This window comes from Aegilops tauschii, chromosome 5 (genome assembly GCF_002575655.3).
Source record: "Aegilops tauschii subsp. strangulata cultivar AL8/78 chromosome 5, Aet v6.0, whole genome shotgun sequence".
Taxonomy (NCBI): domain Eukaryota; kingdom Viridiplantae; phylum Streptophyta; class Magnoliopsida; order Poales; family Poaceae; genus Aegilops; species Aegilops tauschii.
This window is the reverse complement of record NC_053039.3, coordinates 279,619,756-279,632,786: the sequence shown is the minus strand read 5'-3', so window position 1 is coordinate 279,632,786 and position 13,031 is coordinate 279,619,756. Positions and strand designations below refer to the sequence as shown.

Here is a 13,031-nt window from a genome sequence, read left to right as displayed (position 1 = left end):
AAGACTTGCAAGCAATGTAACTAATGAGTTAGTTATGGGATGATGCATTATAGAACAAGTAAATAGACTTGTCGGTAACGAGATTGAACTAGGTCTGAAGATACCTACGATCGAATCTCGGCCAAGTAACATACCGATGACAAAGGGAATAACGTATTTTGTCATAACGGTTCGACCGATAAAGATCTTTGTTGAATATGTGGGAGCCAATATGAGCATCCAAGTTCCGCTATTGGTTATTGACCGGAGAGGTGTCTCGGTCATGTCTACGTAGTTCTCGAACCCGTAGGAGCATCCAGGCACACTTAGCGTTCGATGACGATTTGTATTATTTGAGTTATGTGATTTGGTGACCGAATGTTGTTTGGAGTCCCGGATGAGATCACGGACATGACGAGGAGTCTCGAAATGGTCGAGAGGTAAAGATTCATATATAGGAAAATATTATTCAGACACCGTAAGTGTTCTCGGGTAAGTATCGGGTCTCCGGAAGGGGTTCCGGGCTACCCCCGACAAACTATATGGGCCTTATGGGCCAAGAGGGGAAACACACCAGCCACAAAGGGGCTGGTGCGCCCCCCCCCCATATGGGTTGGCCAAATTGGAGAAGGAATGGGGAAGGAGGAAAGGAAAAAGGGAATAGGATTCCCCCTTCCCCCTCTTCCCTTCCTACTCCGAATAGGAATAGGAAAGGGGAGAGGCCGAATTGGGAGGTGCCCAAGTAGGATTCCTCCTACTTGGGGCTCCCCCTTGGCTGCCTCTCCTCCCCTCCAACCTATATATATGAAGGGGGGGCACCGCTAGAACACACAACAAACATTGTTTACGCCTCCGGTCATATTCACGTAATGCTTAGGCGAAGCCCTGCGCGGATCACTTCACCATCACCGTCACCATGCCGTCGTGCTGATGGAACTCTCCCTCGACACTTTGCTGGATCAAGAGTTCGAGGGACGTCATCGAGCTGAACATGTGCAGAACTCGGAGGTGCCGTACGTTCGGTGCTTGATCGGTTGGAACGAGAAGAAGTTCGACTACATCAACCGCATTGTCAAACGCTTCCGCTTTTGGTCTACGAGGGTACGTGGACACACTCTCCCCTTCTCGGTGATATGCATCTCCTAGATAGATCTTGCGTGAGCGTAGGAATTTTTTTGAAATTGCATGCTACGTTCCGCAACACCGACGACGGGGGCGGCTGCTGGTAGCGGGGCGCCCCCTACGCCCTGCGGCTGCTGCTGGCGGCGGCCCCCGCCGCCCCGCCGATTGCGCCGGCCCCCGCCACCTTGCGGCTATTGGGGAGGCGCGGGGGGCGCGGGCGGTGCAGGCGGCAGTGGGTAGTAGCCGGTGGGCGCGGGCTGACGGGGTGCGGCCGGAGGAGCAGGGCCACCGCGGGTGGTGCCGGCGGCGAGGGCGGTGTGCTGGACCCGCTGCTTCAGCTTCGTCATCCGGCGCTCCTCAAGTTTGAGGTACGCGACGACGCGCTGGAAAGTGGGCTGCGGCAGCAGGGTAAGGTTGGACGCCGTGTTGCCGAAGTCCTCGTTAAGACCGGCGGTGAGGGTGCTCATCATGAGGTCGTCAGAGACCTTAGCGCCGATGTCACGAAGCTCGTCGGCGAGCATCTTGAGCCTCATGCAGTACTCGTCGATGGTGGAGTTGTCCTGGTGATAGCCGAAGAACTCCTGCTACAAGAAAACAAGGCGCTGAAGTTTGTTGTCTGTGAAGAGCACGTTGATCTTGGCCCACACGTCGCAGGCGACGACCATGTGGAAGATGTCCTTCGAGACCGTCTGGTAGAACCAACGGATGATCGTGGCCTCAATGCCAGACCACTCCGGATCGCCGCGCATGTACACGCTGTCCACGGAACCGTCGATGTGCTCAGTGAGATAGTACTCGTGGAAGATGAGGTTGAAGTAGGTCTTCCACACGTAGTATGACGTGCTGGAGCTGTCGAGACGGATAGGGACCCGGGCCTCAATGTTGAGGTAACATATGGCGGCGGCGGAGTGCTCGGGGCCGGCGAAGGGGTTCGACGAGCGGGTCGTGGAGGAGCCTGGGAAGACATGGCGGCGCGGCTAGTTTTTTTTTGTTTTTGGTGGAGAGAGGAGAGGGGGAACCGTGGCAGCAGGAGAGGCGGCCGCGGCTATAGCGGGAAGAGGGCTCGGCTGTGGCGCGGCGCGGCAGGGAGTGGCGCAGAGCAGTGGCGGCGACGCAGATGGAGGGGGCGCGGCGGCGGCTGCGAAGGGCGCGGGCGGAAGCGAGTACGGGTGGCGGCGGCGCGGGTTGGGGAGGGAGGGGCGCGGTGGCGGCACGGTGTGGTGGTGGGAGGGCGACAGCGGCGGCGACACGAGGAGGCGCGGCGGCGGCGGCGGCTAGCCCTAGGAGAGGAACGACCAAGATGATACCATGTAGATGGAGAATTTGAAATACAATAGACGTTGTATTGATGGCGTGCTGATGCATGTATATATAATTATAGGGAAGGCCTCTATCTCAACTATACAAGACTAGAAGATGGATCACAACTCCAATATACATGAAACACAAAATACATACTCAACATACGGTTCGGGCTTAAAAAAAAAGAAAGCTCTTCTGTGTGATGCGAGCTGCTTTCCGCTTCCAGCAAACAAACAAACCGTAACAGGCAAGCAGTCGAGAGAAAGCTCGTCTATGTGGACTGCTCTTCCGTTTCCAGCAGACGAACAGACCTGCACCGGCAAAAGCTGGTTTACATAGCTATGCTGGTGTACACACAAATGCTCTCCTCGTGTGGGACGAGAAGAAGGCAGCAGCACAGAGCGGCTGCGGACAACAAGCCAAGGAATCTCTTCATCTGTACAAAATGTTGTTTATTTTTTTTAAAGAGAAAGTGCTGTGTTCTTAGGATCATCGGAGGCTGCGGCCATTGTTTTTTCACGGTAAGTACCAGAAGCCACGTACGTGCTCAGCTCAACGGTATTGTTAATTCTCTCGAAACAGATTTTCATCCTGTTTATATATAAAGCATCAACCACACAAAGTACACGGCCGATACAAAGGGACGGGGAAGTCGTCAAACAATGCCTTCTGCCTTCAGAAATAACCTTCACGGTGTTATGGGCCTCTTATTTCCACTGTGGATCCGGCCGTAGTCGTTACAAAAATCGTACTATCACTGTCCTAGAAAACTTGTCTTGTTGCGAGAAAGCTTTGCAGGCTCGTGCAAGGACCAAGACGACTTATTCGAAGCAGCACCGTGATGATCTTTTACACGGAAGAGGACGCTCGAATCAGTCAAAAAGAAACAAGGGCCACGTCCAGCCCGGTTCAGCTCCTCTGCAGAGGCCTGTCGTTTCACCGTCCACCGCCTTCACTCAACCCATCTGCCCGCTCCCAAGAAGTGTCAGTCCAGTGTCCAGATAGTAGCTAGCGCTGCTTTCCATCAGATCCGTAAACTTAGGAAGGCTAGAATGGCTCTCGCTCGGGTGCCTCCGCCGCGCTCACCTACCGTGCCTACCCCGCCCGCCGCGCCTTGCGCTGCTCCCCTCTCCGCGTCGGCCTTCATTGATGGTGCCTCCGGCCGGATCCTTCCCTGTGTCGCCTTGCGGGATGCATGGGAGGCCTCGGCATCCAGCCTCGTTGACCCAGTCTCCGGGCGGATCTTCCCGTGTGTGGCGCTGCGCGAGGTGTGCTCTGAAGAGATCCGGGTAAGCGATTCCCCCAGCTCCTCTTCTTGCCCTCTGTCTGCTTCGCAGCCGCCCGTCGCAGAGCTCCACCCCCCAGCTTGGGCCGCTGTGGTGACTGCGTCCTACAGGCCTAGGTTGAAGTCGATCGTGGTGGTGCCTGGTCGCGAGGATTCGCCTGCCGTCGGGTTGATGCCTTGCCTGGCAGCTGGCCCTGCGCCCGTCGCACGCGCGCCTGCAGATGGCCCTGGTGTGGCGATCGACTCGGCTGCGCCGGCGACCCGTTCCTCTTTTGCTCCGTCTGCCTCGGCATCTATTGCAGTGGGTGATGGCGCGGGTTGGACGGAGGTCTCCTCTCGGCGTGCCCAGAAGACGGCGAGGCGTCAAGCGCGTGAGGCTGCTCAGTGCCCAAAAGATTTGCGCCTGCGGCGCCATGATCACCCTGCCCCAACTGCTGCCGCTGAAGCATTCAAGAGGCGATTTGGCAATCTGTGTTACCGTTGCCTGGGCTCAAGGCACAAGTTCTTCGAGTGCCGCGACCCTATAACTTGCTATTCTTGCAAGCGGCCTGGTCATCTCGAACGTGGCTGCCCTGAGCGCCTGAAGAGCAGCATCGCCACGAGCAGAGCGCCTCCGCCTTTGTTTGCTGCTGCTGCTGCGGAGCCCCCTCTGCTTTCGTCTCCGACCGCTTCTCCTGTGGCGCCGCTGCCACCGCGTCCTGCTGTGCGTCGTGCTGCTGCGCCCGTGGTGACCATGGAGTATGTCCCGGGCGAGGCGGCGCGGAGGCCGGCCAACTCCAACTGCACGGTCGTCAGTACCCCGGCGATGGAAGCGGAGGCCCATCGCCTGCGCTCGTCAGCTCTAATCCTGTCCGCGGGCGGGCGCTGCTCCAACATCTCCGCCGACATGGTTGCGCGCGCGGTCGAGCGGGATTTCCGCTTCCCCTGGAGCGACATCGCCGTGGCGCCCTTCTTCCCCGACGACTTCCTCCTCACCATGTTCCAGCCCGCCCAGAGGGATCTGGCTCTCGAGCAGAGGGGCATCGAGGTGGCCGACGTGCAGTTCAAGTTCCGGCCATGGCTACCTCCCCCCGGCAGCAGCCGCGTCTGGCGTTACTATTGCCGCGTAGCCATCGAGAGGCTGCCGCTCAACTCCTGGGACTGGGTTAGCGTCAAGGAGGTCCTCGGCAAGGACTGCGATCTTGACCTCATCGAGCGGCAATCCACCTCCAAGGCCAACTGCTCTGCCCTCTTCGCCTGGCTCTGGACTTGGCATCCAGACAAGATCCCGCGTGCGTCCGACTTCAACGTGCTGCAGCGTCCCGACATCGTCCGCCCCAGAGAGTTCTTGCCGGAGGGCACGCCTGCGGAGGAGGGCAGGGAGGGCCCATTCTTCCCGGTGTTGATCCACCTGGATGTGGTGAAGGACTACACGCCAATCTCTCCCGGCGCCTCGCCCGTGCATGGGTGGCGAAGGGAGTGGCCTCGCACCTACCGGTTCAAGGGCAAGTGGTGCTTCGGGACGCGCGACGGAGATGACAGGGCGCGGTCAGTCGGATCCAGTTCGGCTCGCTTCGAGTGCCGTCGGAGCGACGATGAAGAAGGAGATGGCGGCGGCTGCAGCCGTCGGCGCGGCAAGCGGGGCGGTGTGCGCAAGCGATTCCTGAAGAGCATGCGAGAGCAAGCGATGTGCAGAGACACTGCGAGCAGGGACCCCGAGCCTCGCCGCCACAGGCGGCATGCCGATCTTCTTGACGGCGATGCGCCGGTGGGTTCGGGCGCTCCGGGCGAGCTGCAGCGGTGTGGGAGCCTGCCACCGGCTAGTGTTTTCGCCACCCCTGCGCTTGAAGTGGTCCGGGCTGATCAGATGGAGCCGCAGTGGGAACAGCCCGACATGCATGAGGTGGCTGAGGTCGTCAGTGATGCCATGAGCACGGCTGCTGATGGGGAACATGTGGAGCAGCCGGAGACCGTGCGGCTCGAGGAGGTCTTGCCCACTGACCTGCCTCCCGCTGATCTTGCGGCCAGGGCGCTCTTTTGTGGGCAAGGAGGACGGCAGACTTGTGAGTATGACCTTTTCAACACCAGCGCGACCACTTTTGGGATGGTGCAGCTGTACTGACCCCCTCGGCAGCGGTCCCTGTTTTGCTTCAGCCCAAGCACTGCCTGGCCACAGCCTGATGCTGCGACCCTGACGGCGGCCAGCGTTGCCTCCTTTGCTGCTGCCCCCGACAACTGCGCGCCGTCCTTCCCCCCTGCAGTGCCCGACAGCTCTGCTCTGCCTCCGCTGCCGCCGTCCTTTGCTGATGGCCCGCTGTTGGGCGGAGTGTTTGGACCATGCTTCAGTCCCAGTCCCTTCCAACCCATGGGGGAGGGGTTGCCGATCAGTGAGATGATGGGATGGTTCGACCCTGGGCCTGATGTGCTTTTTGGGCCAGGGGTCCAGTGCGCGCCCGCTCCTACCGGTTTGGGCTTCTCTTCCGCCCAACAGGATATGGGTGTTGGGCCGTGGGGCTATCTGACCCAGTCGGTGGAGGAACAACGCGCTAGACGCGCTCTGGCGAAGGCAAACCTGACCGGCCCTGGCCTGGTGACGGCTATCACGGCACGAGTGGCGGAGCTGCACATCGATGAGCAGCGTGCTTTTGTCAACAAGATCGCTGCTCTGCTTTCTTCCTCTGTTCTGGGCTCCCTTCCTGCTGCGGCCTCGAGCTCACAGAAGCGCTCGCTGCGCCATCACCTTCTTGGAGCAGGGAAGGGAACTCGTCAGAGCACCCGGCTGGTTCGGCTGCGCTCAAGCTTCTCCACCTCCAGGCGCACCCAGGCTGCGATCTGCGTCAAGCTGGGACTCATCAAGAAGGCTGAGGAGTTCTCCGATGACACTCTTCTATCATATGTCCAGTTTTTCCGCGCCCCCATGCTGCCGGAGAACGTGGCCAAGTTAGCAGAGATTGCAGGGCTAGCCTCGCCGGCGTAGCTTCGTCTTCCTGATGAGGAGCTGCAGGCCATCCTTGAGGAGCTCTTTGTGAGGGCCGCCTGATGCGTGCGCCGCTCGTCCATTCGTAGCTCTAGAGTTTCCCATGATTAGTGCCTACTGCTTTGTCTGCCCCCGTGCCCTCTGTGTGCGCCCATTGGCTGCCTCTGTATCGCTAGCATCCGTTCTCTGTTTGTGCGCCCCTTGGCTGCCCTTTGCCTGTCACCTGAACCTGGCTCTTAGTAGGTGTTGGCCTCACCAATGTACCCCGGTTGTTTTCCATGTTTTCCATGAATGATCAGCTGTCTCTCTTGAACTGGAATGTTAGGGGACTGAACGATTCCGCGCGGCGCGCGTCAGTCCGCGCGTTGATTGATCAGTCTGCAAGTTCGATTATCTGGTTGCAGGAATCTAAGCTTGCAGCCTGTTCAGCGGCGGACCGGCTAGAGATCCTGGGCCCGAGGTTCGATATGCATGCTGCCCTTAATGCTAACGGCACCAGAGGAGGGATCCTTCTAGGTTGGAGGTCTGATCGCTTCACTGCAACCATGATCGAGACACGCGAGTTCTCCATCACGGCTTGCTTCTCGCCCGTGGATGGAGGGGATCTGTGGTCTTTGACTACTGTCTATGGGCCGCATGATGAGCCTAGGAAGCAGGCATTCCTTGTTGAACTTGCGCTGATTCATAATGCAGTCCTCGGCCCCTGGCTGCTAATAGGCGACTTCAACCTGATCAAAGACCCGCAAGACAAAAACAATAATCGCATCTGCCGGCGTTGGATGAATCTTTTCCGCCGCACCCTTAATAGATCAAGCCTGCACGAAATCCCCCTAGTTGGTCGCAAGTGCACATGGAGTAATGAGCAGCAAGTGCCCACCCTTGTTCGTCTAGATCGTGCCTTCTGTAACGTTGAGTGGGAGCTGCTCTTCTCGGCCGCCAAACTCCTGCCGCTTGCCTCTGCCATCTCCGACCACTGTCCGCTGATGTTGGTAAATGAGGGCATCATTGCTACCAACCGCCGATTCCGCTACGAGAGCTATTGGCAGTTCATCGCGGGTTTTCACGAGGTAGTATAGCTGGCCTGGGCGGAAGGAACTGGTGGCAGATGCCCGATTTTGCGCCTGAACATGAAGCTTTGGCGCACTAGCAAAGCGCTGAGAAACTGGAGCAGAACGCACATCGGAGATCTGCAAAAACAGCTGGCCATTGCTAATGAGTTAATTCTCCAGCTTGAGGTTGCGCAAGAGTCGCGCCAGCTAACGATTGTTGAACAGGACCTGCGGCGTACGCTTAAATCCAGAACGATGGGCTTGGCGGTCTTGCTTAAGATCAAGCGCCGTCAACGGAGCCGTGTGCTTTGGCTCAAGGCTGGAGATGCCAATACAAAGTTCTTCCAGCGGAAGGCGAATGCTCGGCATAAGCGGAATATTATCCACATCCTCCATGGCCCAGGAGGCGCGGTATCCTCTGCGGATGGAATGTTACAGCTAGCCCATGGCTATTTCACTGATGTCTTTGGGACGGCCCAAACGACCCCGACCACGTTCAACTGGGACGAGCTGGACCTTGATCAGGTTGATATGCATGACATAGAAGGGGAATTCACCCTCCAAGAGGTCAAAGCTGCAATTAATGACACACCTGCGGATAAGGCGCCCGGCCCGGATGGCTTTTCGGGAGGTTTCTTCAGAACATGCTGGGAGATAATTAAGCTTGACCTGCTCGCGGCGCTCAATCAACTCTATCACATGGACAGCACCGGTCTGGTTAGGATCAACAAAGCTCTGCTTGTCCTTTTGCCTAAGAAATTAGGTGCAGATAGATTGCAGGACTTCCGGCCGATCTCTCTCGTACACAGCCTGATTAAAATATTCACTAAGATTTTAGCCAGAAGACTTGCGCCGAAACTGAGTCAGCTTGTTGACCCTTGCCAGGCTGCTTTCATCAAACATCGCAGCATCCAGGAAAATTTTCTATATGTCCAGAACACTGCAAGGTTCTTCCACAAAAGCAAGAAGGCGGCCGTCTTGCTAAAGTTTGATATCGCTAAAGCATTTGACTCTGTGTCTTGGACCTATCTGTTGGATATGCTCAGAGCAAGGGGATTTAGCGTCAGATGGAGGGAGTGGATTGCCATGCTCCTTCGAACCTCTTCATCACGTGTCTTGATCAACGGAGCCTTATCAGACTCAATTTCCCATCGGCAAGGGCTGCGGCAGGGTGACCCCATTTCGCCATTCCTCTTTGTACTTGCCATGGACCCCCTGCAGCGAATCATGAGCCTAGCCACTGAACGAGGTCTCCTGTCGAAGCTCCCCGGGCGCCGTTCGGTGATGCGCTGCTCGTTCTACGCGGACGATGTTGTCCTGTTTCTGAAGCCGTCTGCGTCCGACGCCAACATGATAAAGCTGCTGCTCACGTTCTTCGGGAGTGTCACTGGCCTCCACACGAACATATCCAAGAGCTCGGCCATGCCCATTCGATGTGAAAATCTAGACCTACAGCAGCTACTGCAGCCGCTTGGGGTGGTGGTGAAGCACTTTCCGTGCACTTACCTTGGCATGCCGCTCTCCTTGCGGGCTCTCAAGAAAATGGACCTTGAGCCTTGGCTACTGAAGTTTGGTGACAAAACTGCTTGCTGGAAGGGAAGCATGATGGCCAAGAGTGGAAGGCTAGTGCTGCTTAAATCAACACTGATCTCCCTTGCTATCTACTTGATGACTGTGCACAAGCTGCCCGTGTGGATTCGGAAGCAAGTCGTCCAGCTTTGCACGGCGTGGTTATGGAGTGGGGAGACGTCGTGCAATGGAGGAAAATGCAGAGTCAGTTGGGCACTACTGGCACGGCCGAAGCACCTTGGGGGCCTGGGTGTCTTTGATATACAGAAATTCGGGCGAGCGCTCCGCCTTCGATGGCTCTGGATGTCCTGGCAACAACCGGAGAGGCCTTGGGTTGGTCTGGACTTGCCTTGCGACAAATCTGACAGGGCGCTATTCTCCATGGCGACATCGATCACAGTAAGTGATGGCAGACTTGCAAGCTTTTGGCATGACCGATGGTTGCAAGGCTTATGTCCAAAAACAATTGCTCCAAACCTGTTCAGAGTCTCCATCAGAAAGAATCGCTCGGTCAGAGAAGCTCTGCATGAGGATAGGTGGATGCTAGACCTAGCGCATGGCCTCACGGTACAGATGGAGGGTGAGTTGACACGACTAGCCGGTTTGCTTGACTTGGTGACTCTGGTCGATGGTACCCCTGACAAGATCGTATGGAGGTTCAACTCAAGCCAAGAATACACTACCAAATCTGCCTACCAACTCCAGTTCCTGGGATCAGTGCAACCGGAGGCCACTGCGCTGATGTGGAAGGGTTGGGCGCCTGCTAAGTGTCGTTTCTTCCTCTGGGCCGCATCCTAACAGCCAACCTGCTTATTCGCCGCGGCTGGGAGAACAACTACTTTTGTGCGCTATGTGAGCGCAACCTGGAAACGGCTTTTCACCTGCTGGTCGAATGCCCATGGGCGAAGCAGAGCTGGGAGGGCTTGGCTGGTCTTGCCAGCATGCCTGCACTGCTGCCTACGGGCTGGGCGCATGTAACTAGCATCAACGAGTGGATGCTCACCTGCTGCACGAAGGCCGGACCAGCAAAACGCAAAGGGGCACTGTCTCTAGTGAACCTAGTCTCCTGGGAGCTTTGGGGTGAACGCAACAGGCGCGTTTTTTAGGAAAAATGGTTGGAGGTGCGCTCTTTTCTGCTGCGTGTGAAGGAAGAGATCATTCTTTGGAATCTGGCAGGAGCTGGGATCCCATTCGACCCAGGCTGAGGGGGTTCCTTCTGTAATCTTTTTTCCTTTTGGCATCTTTTCTCTAGATGCATTGCCCCTTCGGCTTCCCCTGTACTGGCTTTTTTCTCTCTGATCAATGAATTTGGTAGATCAACTACCAACATTCAAAAAAAATTCCATGCTTGAAGGCGACACCAACGACAGTACAAGACGCAGCTCTAGCCTGCACAGTGGGGAAGGAAGCTCGCAGGGGATGGCACGCTAGCTAGGTGGGGTTTTGCAGCTGTGAGGTGCTTGCTATTTCGAGGATGGCGTGTGAAGGTGGCGCAGAGATCACACAAGCTGGGATTCTGTAGGGAGGGAAACGGCAAATTTGACAATTTTGACCTCGGGACGAAATCATTTCACAGAATGAACTGTGTGCGAAACTATTTCACTCCCCTGACCTTTTTGTGTAGCGCCCGCCACGCCGGCGCCACATCCTACTGTGCAGCGCCTACCTCGGCGGCGTTGCACTTCTGTCCACCGTGGCAGCCCCTGGGCCCGCACCCAGCAGTGCAGCGCCTCCGGGCTAGGCGCCACACATGTAATGTGCAGCGCCTAGCGGCTAGGCGCTGCACTGTGACTTATCCAGCCACTTGGCTGGGCCCCCCTCCCCCACCCCCCCACACCACACACTCTCTCACTCTCTCCCCGAGCTTTGCCCCCTCTCCCACTCTCTCCCCCTCTCAAATCTTCTTTCAAATCTTGCAAATTTGAAGAATTTGTCCGTGGATTTCGAAGTCAAACCCTCCCTCAAGGTAATATTCTCCGATCCCCTTGTTTTGATCCAAGTAAAGTTCTCCCATTGCTCATTTGTTGCTAGTTTGGGGAAACCCTAGTTTTGTTTGGATCTAGAGATTTGCATGGAGATGTGAGATTTTTGTTTGCCAATTTCTATGATTGGGCTTTGTTAGTATGCTAGGGTTATTCTTATGGGTGTTCTTATGTTGGTTCTAGGGTTAGGTTTAGGGCTAGGGTTATGGTTAGGGTTATGGTTATGGTTAGGGTTAGGGTTATGGTTAGGGTTAGGGTTGTTGTTTCATATATATATTAGGGTTTGTATTCCGTGTTAATCCTTGGATTAGTACTCATGGAAGCAATGTTACCTTGTGTTCTTTGAATGCTTATAGGGATGGGAAGAACATGTGTGTTTGTTCATCATGGGGACAAAGACGCCTTTTTGAAAGGCAATAAAGAACCGGACCCGGATGAGCTTGACATGGTGTTTGATACTAGTCCTAGCTATGCGGAGCTCTTGCAACAAGTTAGGAAAGATTCGAATTGGATGGACCCTAGTGATATCATTGAGTTGGAGGGAAGGCATAATGTTGGTTTTGGAATGCACATCCGTTGGAAGACAATGCGTGTCAACTCGGAGCAACGTTGGGTTGCATACAAGGAGACGGTGGCCGAATCACTAGACAAGGCTCTTGAGTTATTTGCAACGAAGAAGGTTGATTCAAGTTTGCATTTGGACTTGAACCGGAACCCCTCCCCTTTGGTTGCTAGTAGCCCCCCACCCTTGAAGCGAGATGAAATTGTTGAACCTCTTTTGACCCAAGAAGTGAGGCCAACATTGAGCCCGTATACAAACAACCAAGATGAATTTTGCAAGAGGACAATGATGAGTATGCGGACGATGACAATGAAGTTGATCTCCATGACAACAATGTGGGTGATCTCGACAAATATCATTTGCAAGAGACAATGGACCATTCCATCCCTTTTTCCCGTGCATATGCATCAGACTCGGATGACGATGGTCCCGATGAACAAGTTGATGCGGAGGGGTTCACGGTGAAGGAGGCCGAAGCTTTCGAGAAGGTATTTGGTCGGGATCATCGGACTACATTGTTCAAGGATGTTAGTCTCGCGGATGAAGCCGTGGTAGATGGTGGCCAATGTGTACCTCTTGGGGTTAGGCCAAGCTCCCACCGTGAGTTGGTAGACGACAAGAACCGGATTGCTAAAGGTTCTAAGTTCGACAGCTTGTTGCAATTGAAGATGTGGCTCGACAACTACTCGGTTACGCATTATCGTCCACACAAGGTGGTGAACTCGGACGTCAATGTGCGCTACACGGTTGCATGTGCATGTGAAGGTGAAAAGGAGGTCCAACTTGGACTTACAAGAGGCCGTGGTGGTGGTAGAGCTCGTGGAAAGAAGGTCCAACTTGGACTTACAAGAGGTCGTGGCGGTTGTCCGTGGATTGTGCGTGCAAGACCATGGAAAGGAGGTCCAACTTGGCATGTAGTGAGTTGTGTGCCAACTCACATGTGCCAAGTCAAAAGGGTGGATGGCAAGAGTGTGTCCCAAGACCACAAACAACTCACGTCCGAGTTCATTGCTTACAGGCTCTCCAACTCAATATCCACACTTCCAACAATGAGCGTCCAACATGTCATTGACCTTGTGAAAGCCATCTTTCATTACAAGGTGAAATACGGCAAGGCATGGAAGGCGAAGCAAGCCGCATTTAAGATGTTGTATGGTACATGGGAGGAAGCATACAACCGAATCCCTAGGTTGTTGTTAGCCATGGCCACGACAAACCCGGGCAT

At 55.6% G+C, this 13,031-nt stretch overlaps 1 protein-coding gene across 1 annotated transcript; it reads right to left on the bottom strand.

Moving 5' to 3' along the window:
• Nucleotides 1-1,292: 1,292 nt before the first annotated feature.
• On the bottom strand, nt 1,293-1,850 carry LOC141022770 (uncharacterized). Its single transcript, XM_073499026.1, has 2 exons — nt 1,731-1,850; nt 1,293-1,682 (listed from the first exon to the last, which is right to left on the bottom strand). Exons 1-2 carry the CDS (start codon nt 1,848-1,850, stop codon nt 1,293-1,295), a joined length of 510 nt encoding a protein of 169 aa, XP_073355127.1.
• Nucleotides 1,851-13,031: the final 11,181 nt, after the last annotated feature.

What these genes read in the sequence shown, in the direction of transcription:
- LOC141022770 (XM_073499026.1), bottom strand. Translation starts at nt 1,850, where the DNA reads ATGCGCGGCGATCCGGAGTGGTCTGGCATTGAGGCCACGATCATCCGT. An exon ending in ACGTGTGGGCCAAGATCAAC is followed by an intron (nt 1,683 to 1,730) that starts GTGCTCTTCACA and finishes TTCTTGTAGCAG; the next exon opens with GAGTTCTTCGGCTATCACCA.